The sequence below is a fragment of the Pomacea canaliculata genome, linkage group LG3 (assembly GCF_003073045.1).
Source record: "Pomacea canaliculata isolate SZHN2017 linkage group LG3, ASM307304v1, whole genome shotgun sequence".
Lineage (NCBI taxonomy): Eukaryota > Metazoa > Mollusca > Gastropoda > Architaenioglossa > Ampullariidae > Pomacea > Pomacea canaliculata.
Genome location: NC_037592.1, coordinates 18,732,801 through 18,745,797, shown reverse-complemented (window position 1 = coordinate 18,745,797; position 12,997 = coordinate 18,732,801). Strand labels below are relative to the sequence as shown.

Genomic DNA, 12,997 nt, shown 5'->3' with positions numbered 1-12,997 from the left:
CACGTACATTAATTATTCGTCATATATGGAAGCGTTTACATGTCACATTCTTGTTACAGGTAGATATACATGTACACGTAATTTTGCAAACTTCAGATTTGATGGTCACAACAAAATATATATACGATCGAGTATACTGTTTAAAGTTTATATCGTCGTTAGCAAACGTACATAGCATCGCCGATACTTTGACTTGCCACGAGCTATAAAAGTCAGTGGACTAGCTATAGCTTTATTACTAGGTTGGTTGGTTTATTTAGTAAGAAAGTGCTTCCACATTGCGGCGATTTCGCACTAAGGGAAGAAGGAGGGGCGATGTCGAGGACCGGAGAAAACCCCCGACGCCCACAGTGAACATAGAGGGTTATGACCCTCATTTGCTTATTACGTTACCGGCAGCATGAGAAGTCACGTGATATTTCAGTAACATGGCGGCCCTGTCGGGCGAGGAAAAGAAAATAATCAATTTCTTGCAAGAAACCGCTGATGCTTCTACTGTATCGGAAATTGGAGATAAGACAGGAATTGATAAGCGTAATCTACATCTTTCTTTGAGAAAACTTAAGAAAAAAGGGTTGGTGTTATGCACATCGTCAAAGCCTCAAAAGTGGTACACAACTCCAGTGAATCAAGTGGTTCGAGAAGTCGAGTCGGAGGTATGCTGCAGAAAAGAGATTTTTTAAAAAAAGGCGACACAAAGCCCTTATAGACACATAACTAAATAGTGCTACATATTAATATTTTAATGCTTAAGAGATTAGAATATTTATTGAGGCTGCTATTTTATTTTTGTGTATTCTACTTTCGTTTTTGTTATCCTGTGGGTCTTCCCCAACTCTTCCATAGAAAACAACTTTCGTTTCACAAGCTAGATTTTGAAGATCGCCGAATTTAATCGTGAGTTATGCCAGAATATATTGCATGTGGTATAAATCGATTTGTAATGTAGTAATATTAAATGCACCAATTTAAAATCATACATATAGAAGGCAAAGACCTTATTTCAGTCACAGCCTTTAGATCATATAAATGCTAAGAAGTACATCGTCTCAGAAAAGAGCAAAATTTTAGAATAGTTTGATTTAAAATACATTTATGATCACATTTACAACCATTAAGTGGTAAAGTCATTTCATTATGTCTAGAACTGGAAATATTTAACAAGAGAGGACTAAAAGTGCAAATAATACAGAGGAAGTATATGTATTATGTTTTAAAGCTTTGTTATAACATACAAAACTTCAATAGAAACACTGTGCAGAAAAGTATTCATGTGCAGTTTTGGCATGAACAAAACATAAGCAAGACATTAATATCAGTTCAGTAAACTTTAAAAAAATAAGTTTCACTGATAATTATACCTTATGTTAAATGATAATTTTTGCATCGTTATGATGATTGGGTGCTTTATAGACTGCTACACTCAATGCATATACTCATTAACATCCAGAATAAAATTGTTTAGATCTGTAACTATAATACCAAAGACATTCCATGCTTCCAAGAACTTTAATGTTAACTTACAGGTTAAAAAAAAAGCATACATCAGAACTGTATGAGGTAATGCTATATTAGGTGAATGTGCTTTCTTCACCAGTCTGACACCACCATGGGCCCAACTGAGGGTTTCTTCCCAAAACCAAGTCTGGCAAGGTGTTGCTGCAGCGCTATGCTCCTTGAGGAGTAACACGGAATAAACTAAACTGACACCATCTCTTCACCTGACAGAGCATATTAATATTTAATATTTTGTTTCTTCAGCAGCAGATGAATGAAGAGGGCATGAATATTTATAATTAATTTGGTAATTAAAGTAAAGAATTTAGATGAATTACTTTCATACTGATGACTTTTAAAATTTCTTTCCAGCAAGATCCTGTCCTGCAGAGGCTATCTACATCTCAGCAGAATCGGGAGCAGATGATCTTGCAGCATATGAAACAACACAGAGAGCCTAAAAGTGCTATTCAGATTCGCTAAGGGACTTGGACTAACAACCAGAAAAGAGGTGAACCCAACCTTATATAAACTAGAAAAGAAAAAGATCATCAAGATTATCAAGAATCAAGCGAAAGGTCCACCACTCTGGAGGCTTGACTGTGATATGGATAAAGATGCTTTCAAAGATTCGAGAATATGACCGAAATGCTCCTGGAGCATATTATGGACACATCAAGGTAAATATGTACTAGGTTCTAGACTTTGCCTGCAAAAAAAAAAAAAAAAGTGGGTGTGTGTAGGGGAAGGGGGGGGCAGTCATGTGATGCAATGGTTACCGCCTGTCTCCAGTACAGTGAGGGTTGACTGTCCTGGGTTCTGCTGTCAACTCTCTGTTCTGTCTCTGCATGTGGCATCTGTTTACAATGGATGGCTGCCTTGCTATGATAGCCTTAGTTTTAGAGTGACTTAGTGACTACCTTAATGTGTGCATGACTAGAACAATTCTTTTTTCTGTCATACTTCTCCTTGTGCATTATTGGCATATCATTCCATGAAATTACCAAAGAAGTGTGATTTTGTTTTTTTGGAGTGTAAATATTATTAAGAAATTGCACAACTGTTCAGATTTACGACTGAAACATTTTGAGATATGCATCACAATAATAAACGTGCATGTATATGACCAAAATCCATTAGAGCCAGGCCAAAGTATAAGAATCTCAGTTACAATTAAGTTCACACACTTAATACATAAACACAAAGAGACTTGGCAGCTACCATAAAATGGGTGCTTGTATGAGTCTAGATTTCATTTTACACTTTAAACATTTCTGAGTTCTAGTATCCATCTTTTATAACTGCATGTCTTGTGTTAATGTGATGTTATATATACCTGCATTTGGTTGTCTAGGGTGGGTCTCAGAGAAACACCCAGAGAAGAAGGCCTCCATACTCTTCAGATCACCGTCACTCAAGTAGAGAGAGAGGGGGAGAGAGAGGTAGAGGGGTTAAGAACTATTCAGGTAGCAAATGGGGGAGACCAGTGGAGCTTCAGTCACAGAGCTGTCTACCAAACTCTCATCTTCGTGCAGAAATGGGTCATTCTCCTGGACACAACATGCTGACAAATGATCAGTCTCCACCTATTGCTGAAAGTTCTGCAACAGCTAGTACGGAAGGTGATAACAGCCAGGTAAGCGTGATAGAAAGCAAAAACATGGACAGTGATTCCTGTGATGTCTGGGAGGAGGAAAGCATTGATACTGATGGAGACTTTGATGACTGTGAGACTATGGACAGATTTGGGGATTTGATGGGGCACAGGTTAAATGACACACGATTTGAGATTATTTGTCATGATGATGAGGAAGGAGACATGGAGCTGTTAAAGAAGATTCTGCTTGTGATGAATGGTGTTCCAGCTTTACCTCTACAGCTGTAAATTTGGCTGACATTTTGAAAATGCCAGTGAAGGATATAGAGACAGCACTGAAGTTTGGCAAATCAAGAAATTATGTCATAGAAGGTGGATTTCCGATGTTCTGGGTCTTGACAGAAGAGGGAAAAGATTTTCTGGAAGGTATTAAAGAAGAGAGCCTTGCTTATCCAGAGCACATCATGTTTAGACGGGGCATGGACAGTTATGGACCATCATCCATGAGTGATGCTGGTATGAAGAGTTTATGGACTGGGCCACCACCACCTCCTAAAGAGCTCATTCAAAGAGATCCTGTCTTTTCTGGAGACTACCCACAGCTAACTCAAGGAAGCCAATTTCCAGTTGGTTTTGGTTCCACTTCTTCACAGATTTCTTGTGCTGGGCGAGGACAAGTTATTCAGAAACTGAGCAATGAATATAGAGCCCAGCAGAATAGTAAGATGTTGCCCACTGGGGCAATATATGCTCAAGAGCTTGAAGCATCACAGCTCCCTTCATTTCAGCCTGTTGCTTCAGCAGCATCTGCAAGGCAGCATCAGCCATTATTTCCAGTACCATTTCCACATACTCTTGTGCAATCATCTCCAGATTTTACTTGCATACAGTCTGCTGCTGGCTGTCAAAGCAGTTTTAACACCGTCATTCATACACCAGAGTCTTTGGAGAGGAAAGGGCTCATCATGGTGAGGCCGATTGTTAATTCTGTTCAACGAGCCTCAAGTGCTTCTGCAGATGTTGAGTTCCTTGGACATCAGCTGGACAAAACAGGCTTTGGCTTTGATATCAGAGGTAGGCAGGGTTTTTTCCTTCAAGTCATTACACTTCTCATTGTAGTCAACATTTTCTGACCTGTCTCTGTTCTTTTCTGATCTCCTTCATGCCATCTGTGCATGCGTATGTATGTCCATCTGTATATATATATATGTCTGTGTGCATAGATGCATACTTCTGGGTGCATGCATGTATGATTTTGTGTTTTATGTGCATTTTTATTCATTGTTTGTACAGTTTATTTTTTCTTTATTTCTTTATTTTGTTTCTATAGCATCATTTGCAACATGTTTTACTTCCTTTGCTATGATGTTGGTGTTACAAATTGCCGTGGACAGTTTTCGTAATGGCCTTTATATTAATGCTTGACTTGTTTCACTGAAATTGTGATTGGTCATCTTGGAATCGGTATACAGTTATCACTGATAATTTTTTTTAAAAAACTCAGTGTCGGTGCTATTTTGCTGATATTAGTGCACAGTAAAATGTACTAACTTTTAATGAGCTTGTAGTTTGCTATAGTACTGAAGATGACCGATTTTTTTTTTGGATACAGGTAACAGTTTACCTGAAATGTATTCTGTCCATAGGGAATGTGATTAGTCCCAGCATGGAACACAGCAGTCCATTGTCCTTGGATAGTGCTATCATGACAAGATCCCACAGCCAGCCTGTGTTAGGGTCAGGACCCATGTCACTGCCAGTAGGTGACAGCTCAGGTCCCTCTCTAAAGATTACATCAGAGAGCTTTGCTGCACTAAACAAGAACCCTATCAGTGCTCTGATGGAGTATGCTCAGTCGCGTCACTTGCAGGCTCGCATTGATGTCATCAGTCAGAAGGGACCGTCTCACCGGCCTGTGTGAGTATTATTATTGATATCACTGATTGGGTAAAGCTCAGTGCAAGGTACTATTTCTCCAAATCTGGGTGGATAGCCACTTTTTTCTGTCTCAAGATATAGGCCTACAATTGTCACCATACACAGAAAGAGGTTAATAATGCAGGCATGAATACATGAATACATTTACCCGGGTGAAGACCCAGGAATGGAAGACCTAAAGCCATGTGTACAAATGTCTTATTGCAGTTTTGACCCCTCTCCGCCATCAGTCATTGCTGTTCTAACATCCACAATTGCATGACTGGAAATACTCATTGAACTGAAGAATTGGTCACTTGTGCCAAATAGTTCGGCTGGCTTTTTCTATAGTCTCTGATTGTCTGGCACCATAATCCCCAAATTGTCCAGCAATAAGAGTCTTGTTGTTATTCTGAACTGTGTAGCAGTAGTAGGTCAAGGTCAGAGTCCAGCTGAGCGCATTGAAATTAACATGCCGGAAGTATGACATGGGTGGTAGAGTGAAGAGATGTAATAAGATGGAAGCTAGATCAAAATAAAGACACTTATTACTACTGACTTCATATTTTCCATACAGCCTCACATCTTTTCTATGGTGAAAACCTGTTTTTTTTTTGTTTTTTTTTTAATATCTCAGATGCCTGTCCACTATCCTTGCTGAGTACTGATATGACTGGCAAGCTAGTTGTGGACTTTATTTCTTTCACATCTGAATTATTACAGCTTCCTTTTTGCTGGCCTTCCTTTTGCCACAATCCAGCCCCTTCAATGTGTTGAAAATGTTGCTGTCTGTCTGGTGCTCTGGGCACAAGACTGATCATGTGAAATACCTCCCATCCTCCCCCCCCTAAGAATCCTGCTTTGTTTCCTTTCCTGGCTATCACTGACCATATCACTTGCAGACTGGATTTTCTGCACTATAAATTTCTCTATTACTGTGTCCTGATTACCTTTCTTCTTGCCTCACCCTTCAGACTCCATCCCATCCACTTCAGCATTCAGCAGCTTTAACATTCTGATTCCACATTCTTTGCACAATTCTGACCAGTCAAACGCTGGTCCCTCTGCTTGGAATATTTCCCCTTGCAAGTCTACTTTACAGATGCGCCATTTTCAGTGATTTCAAGCGGTTTAGACCTTATCTTTTTTAATTAAAATATCTTGGAAAAACTTGCCAGGATCAGTGGTCTTTACAAGTTTCATAAATTTTATTTTCTCACTTATTTCACTCATGCAGTGTATTTCTTATTGTACATTTCACACAGTAGAGAGTTAAATATGCCCTCCTTTATAATTGTAATATATATATATGATTGTTCTCTCCTTTTGTCTTTCTCACAAATTTCCAGTTAGATCAAATAGTTTTACTTGGATTAATTTACATTTCCATGGTGGCGCTGTTTTGCATTTCAGCTTTGCTGTAGCAGCATGGGTTGGAAATCGGCAGTTCCCAGCCGTCACCTGCAACAACAAGAAGGATGGCCGAAAGGAAGCAGCAGATGTTGCTTTGAGAACATTGATTGCCGAGGGCCAGTATACAGCAGCTTCACAGACTCCATCTGTAAGATTTAAAAAAAAAAAGTTCTTCTTTCACATTGCAACATTCTTCCTGTAAAACTAAAAGCTTGTAAAATTTTTCCAGGCTAATGTCAGTCACAGTCAGGCACAATTGACTATAATTTTTTTAACATCTTGAACTATTTTGTAACTGTCAGTATTTTTTTTAAATACAGTGTGTTGTCAAACATTGATTTTGCTATTTTTTTTATCAGAGCAAATCATAAGATTTCAAAAGATTATTAAGTATTCTTATCTCTTTGATTTGTTACAGATTAATGTTGCACCAGAGAATATGACTCATTTTGATAAAATAGCAGCATTAACCCACCAAGCCTTCAATTCACTCATTGCAAGCATTCCAGAAAATCTGGCTGGTCGGAAAGTCATTGCAGGCCTTGTAATGAAGCGCAGTGTTGATGATATTGGAATGGTTGTCAGTATTGGGACAGGTCTGTAGCACTCTATGTCCTTGTTTGTAGAGGGTAGGGGTCGAACAGCTCCCAGGACAGTCCCTTTCTCATGCTGGCTGCATACATAGCAGCCAACCTTGAACTGCCCACCTGCGGCTACTGGCAACTGAACCTATTGTTACATCAGAAGTTACAAAGTTGCCTGAACCACTTGGGGAGACCATGACCAGAAAGGGCGGGTAGGGGTGACCATGGGGGCAGGGAAAGGTGACGAGACCATAGGAAAAAGGGGGATGGTTCTGGAATGTTCGACGGAGATAGAATAAGTAGTGTAGCTTTACAGTTGAGAGAGGCTTTTTGGATTTTGGAAGTGATCATGGAGAGACGGCAGGCCAGCCGCCAAGTGAAACTCTGAATAAAATCTATGGTTATGCGGCAATTTCTATCTTTGTTGTGTTCTTGTATGACTAGCCCAACTCTACATTTAGCCATCAGGGACTGATATGTTGGTTACAGGTCAGTAGGGGTGTTGAAAGATAAATGTGCTGTAGAAGTTAATGCTGTCACTATCTCAAAGAAGCAGTAGCCAGCTGCAATATTTATTTAAAAGAATATGTAAACTATAATAATAGCTTGAGCTATATTGCAGATGCATAAAATAATTATCAAGAGCAGGTTCATTGTAAGTATGCATTCATTATGTTTACTTTTATGGTAATTCAATGATTATCTGAGATAAACTTAATGGATGTAGTTTTTCAGTGAGGCTTTCTGAACTGGTTTGAGAAGTAAAGATAGTTTGTAGGGGATGCACCATCCTTAATGAAATGTCATTGTCGTTTCCTCATATCTAATCAGGTAACAGGTGCATAACTGGCGACAAGCTCAGCTTGGAGGGAAACACTGTCAATGATTCACATGCAGAAATTATTACTCGACGAGGATTTCTGAGGTAGGTTTATGCTGATGAAGCAGTTTCAGTTATAAAGTTTCATCCTATGATAAACATGTAAACTGGCAGAATACTCACTGCCTCTGTGCTCTTGGATACCCATGAAGGGGTGTTATAAATAATGTTGTGTGCTTGAGATAAGAATTACCTAAAAACTATGGATGTCTTCATTTAAGTGAAATAATTTGTTGATGTTGAAATGATTCATATGCATTCATTTTTCATAAATTTAGAAAATGACCAATAGTTTTGATAAGCAAAGAAGTAAATAATAGCAAGCACAGAATTCTGTATGCATATCTACTTAATGTACTTAATGTACATGACATATACCACCATTGATAAACTGAACTGATAACCATATTATGTGTATGTCCTTAACAGTCGATATATGTCGACAGATGGTTATGTTCTGAGGAATCTCGCAATTTTATTTTCATTTGCAAGGTTTCTGTACCAGCAGTTAATGACTTATCAAAATGGGAAACCTCATAAAATATTTGAGCAAGGTAGCTCGGGGAAACTGAGGGTTCAGTCTGGAATAACATTCCATCTCTACATCTCTACTGCACCTTGTGGAGATGGGGCGCTCTTTTCACCAAGGTTTGTATGTCATTTCTTTTTTCTATTTTGGCAATGATTATTTATGTTAATTTGCTTGTAAGTGCTTGAAATGGAGGATAACACAATACAGGAATGACATAACCAGTGAGTACAAAGAATATGCAATTAGAGAACACATTTTTGGAGTATTTAGCAGCAACCATGTGTGGCAGTATATAATTCAGGTGCATTAAGAACTCTAAACATGCATCCAGTTGTAGGATTGTTTTTGTTTGTGTTTAATGCCATACCAGCAACTAGGCCTATATCCAGTTATATGAAAAACTGTAAATGACTATTTATGTGCTATTACAGATTGAGCGTTTCTTTCAGATGGAGTTTATTAAGTGTTTGTTTCTGATATAGCTGTAATTTACTTAAGTCTGTGATATAATCTGAAGTTTCTATTTTGAAATTTCTTTGACAGAGATACAGAGTCAAACAATGGATTGCTTCCAAACATTGACAGGCGAGAACATCAGCCAACATTCACCAGCAATGTTCAGGGACTTTTGCGAACCAAAATGGAAGGAGGTAAATAAGCAAAGAACATTGATAAATATATATCTATAAAATTAATTTGGTGGCAGTCTCAGTGAGGTGTTAGTATTGGCATAGCAGGGTTTGCTTATGATTCATAGTGCATGAGTCTGAAATAAACTTTAAACATGAAGTTACAATAAGAGTTCAAGAGTGTACTTACTGAGATTTTGAAGTTTTCTATTTTAGTATGATTTTTTTTTTCCTATTTTTATTTGCTCTATTCATTTGAAATTTTATGAAGACTCTTTACTCATTGCTCATTTCTCAGTTTTAATCACACATAATTTGTAAAATTGTTTTTATAGGAGAGGGTACAATACCAGTGGATGCTAGTGAGATTACTGTACAGACGTGGGATGGTGTGGTCAGGGGAGAGCGACTTCGTACCATGTCTTGCACTGACAAAATTTGCCGCTGGAATGTGCTGGGTTTGCAAGGAGCTCTTCTGTCACACCTTTTGGAACCCATATATCTGGATTCTCTCACACTTGGTATGACTTGTAGAGCTGTGGTGTTTGTTTGGATTTTCTCACACTTGCAGACTTCTTTGCAATCATACTCAGTATCTACTCAGTTTGCTATTTGTTGACTATCATATTTTGCAATTTAGTATTTTGGACATTTAAGGGACTACAGCTTAACAAATGGTCACAAATTTGTGTTGTTGATTGTTCAGTGTTTGAGTGTTTCTCACAGCTTGCTTTGCTTGATTCACAAAATCGAACAGTCTTGGTTTCAGTGGTTCGTCTGTCTTCTATTTACACAGGTTTTCTCTATGACCATGGCCATCTTGCGCGGGCTGTCTGTTGTCGTCTGGACCGTGAACCACCGCCTCTGGACACACGTTTGCCAGCAGGATTTCACCTGAATCATCCATGGCTGGGACGAGTGACAGCATGTCAGCCTCTGAGAGAGACACAAAAGACAAAGGCATACAGCATCAACTGGACAGTCGGTGATGCCCAGCCTGAAGTCTTAGATGGCACTCTTGGACATTGTTACACAGCGTAAGTTCCCTTGGTTATTTATTTGTGTCTAGATGTGTTTTCCTCCAAGTGTAAGTACAGGAACTGTAGTTTATTTGAAGCAGTTACACTAAATAAATAGCCTCTTGTACCACATGAAAGCCTATGAAAGCCTACCACATTAGCCTAATATGCAGCTTTCCTTATTTTAAGGGACTACAGCTTAACAAACTTCCAGTGTGAGTCCAAGATTTTTCTGTCAAAAAATCTTTTTACTTGTACTAAAATATTTTGCAAAATTCTTCATAGAAAGTGCAGACAGATGTTCATAAATAAACTATTAAAAAATCACTGCTGTAAGCTTGTGGACAAAGCACTGACATAAAACACATTAAATGATGCTGTTGTGTTTAATTTTTATTGCAGAGTTGAGAAAACAATTTTTTCACGCCTCGCCAAACGCAGTTTGTATAACAGCTTCAAACAGGTAGCCCACTACACTGGTCGCACCGACCTTTTGCAGTTTAGCTGCTATCGAGAAGCCAAAATGTCTGCCAAAGACTTTCAAAAGGCCAAGATGGCCATGATGGAGAAGTTCAAGGAGACAAGATGTGGAGCTTGGGTTAAAAAGCCAGTTGAGGAGGAAATGTTTTCTTAGGAAGGTTATCAGTATTTTAGCATCTTTTCTAGCACACAGAAGCATAACTTATGGGGAATACAGAAAGATTGTCACAGAAGTTACCATCTTTTTAATAGTTTCAGTGTTACTGGTGGTAAGATCCCATATTTGTAGCAGTAACATTGTTGTTAACATCATTCTTAATGGTCGCAGCTTTTGTACTGTGACCATGTTCCCTTTGTTGTTTTGGAGAGAATTACTGATGGTCTTCTCAAGTTTGATAGCTGTAACATTTACAACCTTTCCTTCAAATTATACAAAATTAAATGAAAACAGATTGCTTGTTTGTGTGAATGCAATTCTTAGTTTTATTTTTGCACTTAAGTTTGCATAAAGAAGCATGACGTTTTTTTAATTTTTGTTGTTTTGAAGGATTGGTGGGAAGGTATTCTCAGGCATTAAATGTATGTCTGAAAATTCTGTGTTTACAAAATGGTCAAATGATCTGACCAGTGTGTGAAGATATTCCTATCAGAGTTGTATCTTCTGTGTACTAGTAAATTTGCTGAAATTCTTAAGCAGACCAAAGAAAACCCTTCTCAATTAATCTGACTAATCCTGGTTGGCAGAGCATCTGCAGTGGCATCTAGCTTCAACTATTGTTGGCAACACCTCATTCAAAAGGATGGTGTAACTTGATACATAGTTTGGTCAGATGTCTTTATCATGATGAGACCATGCAGGTGCATGCAGGCTGGAAATAGCTCAGTTGTGAAACGAACTTGTAACCTTCGATGGAAAGCAGGTTCTTTTTCCATCAGAAATGTGAATGATGGGCTTGAACAGCGATTAGAAACAATCGGCATTATATTTGCTGATGGGCTGAATGGGGTCGGCATGAGAAGAGACACCGTATTTCTTCACCTGCACCTCACTGATGCTGTTTCTATTAATTGTCTTGTGCTTCGTTCCCATTGTGATGGAAAAAGAAAACTGTTGTCCATTGTCAGAAATAAAACCCAAGGAATAAGTAGAGCTAGGCTGAAAAAATAATGGCCATGCTCCATGATTGTTGTATTTTGTCTGTACAGTCTTGTACTTTCCCATTTGTACAGTTTGTCTTCAGTCTTGTACTACTTTCTGTTTTGCACAGTTTGAGGCACAGCAGTTGCCACGGATACAGTGATGATTGGGATGTTTGGTTTAGGTCTAGTCTAATGCTTTTAATGCTTTTCTTACTGTGATTGTGGCTCCTATTTAAAGGGCAGCTATATAATAGCCTAAGTGGCTGGTTCAATCTAAAATGCTAATTCAACCCCCTACTCCCCTTTCCCCCATACCTGTTTCTAATTTTCTGTGCCATTTTAGTAAACTCAAACCCACATTTTTGATTATACATTTAAAGTGTACATTTTCTAAAAATGGATGAATGGAATAATTATCACCTGAAATATTTGATTTACATGCACATACATAGAATTGTATACATTTTTATGTAAATAATAAATTAACTGTTACTTGGTGTAGTTATTTGTGTAAGGTAGAACTGGATAAAAAACAATCTTTTTCTTTGCAATTTCATTCTATTTTCAATTATGCAGCATAGAAGTGTTTCAAGCTAAAATTATGCGGATAATGCCGAAGATGCTAAGGGTACCAAGATTTGTATTTGAGTTTGTAAATTAGGTTAGGCTACTGTTTAAAAAAAAACTTGCTTATGGGGATTTGAATAGGCGAAGAAATCATTTTTATTAAATTTCACAAAATTCGTGTTTCTCTTTGTCATTTCGTGTTCGAGGCATTAATAAGTGATGCGAAAGGAGTGATTTGTGTCACCATTCCCTTTCACATGTGTTAGGGTTAGCGGTCAATTAGGTCAAATGAGAAAAGCTATATGAAATTCTCTAGGCCAGTGCAAGTTTACTGTTATTCCACATCTCAAGTATCATACCAGATATGTGTCTAGCAGTTTGTTCACTGCTATAACCAGCAGACATCTATATACTATGCTACGAAGCAAACAAAATAAATTACTTCATTAATCGCTTGTGGAATTTTCATGGTGAATTCTAAATAGCACATCATAAGTACCGATAGACCTCTTCGTAATTAGGTGCTTGAAAAACTATATTGTGTGCGGTTCAGACATTGTGAGCATGGCTGAGGCACAAACACATCCTCTGCACACAGATGACGTTTACAGTCTTATCTGAATATTTTGTTCAGAGAGGGAGGCATCTAGCTGTTTCCAAAATGTTCCTAAACTGAGGCAAGTGCAAGCGTTTAATAATAAAAATCAAACTTGATAATAGGGTCTCGAGGACCAACAGTAGA

At 38.1% G+C, this 12,997-nt stretch overlaps 2 protein-coding genes across 2 annotated transcripts; both read left to right on the top strand.

Annotated features, from left to right (window-relative positions):
• The first annotated feature begins 278 nt into the window (after positions 1-278).
• On the top strand, positions 279-2,125 carry LOC112558658. Its single transcript, XM_025229223.1, has 2 exons — positions 279-656; positions 1,870-2,125. The coding sequence occupies exons 1-2, from the start codon at positions 429-431 to the stop codon at positions 1,978-1,980; spliced, it is 339 nt and encodes a 112-aa protein (XP_025085008.1). The 5' UTR covers positions 279-428; the 3' UTR covers positions 1,981-2,125.
• Positions 2,126-3,375: 1,250 nt separating this feature from the next.
• LOC112558653 (double-stranded RNA-specific adenosine deaminase-like) lies at positions 3,376-12,431 on the top strand. Its single transcript, XM_025229219.1, has 10 exons — positions 3,376-4,168; positions 4,741-5,011; positions 6,425-6,572; positions 6,843-7,020; positions 7,840-7,933; positions 8,381-8,536; positions 8,964-9,070; positions 9,385-9,570; positions 9,846-10,086; positions 10,471-12,431. The coding sequence occupies exons 1-10, from the start codon at positions 3,403-3,405 to the stop codon at positions 10,700-10,702; spliced, it is 2,379 nt and encodes a 792-aa protein (XP_025085004.1). The 5' UTR covers positions 3,376-3,402; the 3' UTR covers positions 10,703-12,431.
• The last annotated feature ends 566 nt before the right edge of the window (positions 12,432-12,997 follow it).

Excerpts from the sequence above, each read along its gene's own strand:
- LOC112558658 (XM_025229223.1), top strand. The coding sequence starts at position 429 with ATGGCGGCCCTGTCGGGCGAGGAAAAGAAAATAATCAATTTCTTGCAA. Across the intron at positions 657-1,869 it reads TTCGAGAAGTCGAGTCGGAG|CAAGATCCTGTCCTGCAGAG; the intron begins GTATGCTGCAGA and ends ATTTCTTTCCAG.
- LOC112558653 (XM_025229219.1), top strand. The coding sequence starts at position 3,403 with ATGCCAGTGAAGGATATAGAGACAGCACTGAAGTTTGGCAAATCAAGA. Across the intron at positions 5,012-6,424 it reads GGACCGTCTCACCGGCCTGT|CTTTGCTGTAGCAGCATGGG; the intron begins GTGAGTATTATT and ends TTTGCATTTCAG. Across the intron at positions 8,537-8,963 it reads GGGGCGCTCTTTTCACCAAG|AGATACAGAGTCAAACAATG; the intron begins GTTTGTATGTCA and ends TTTCTTTGACAG.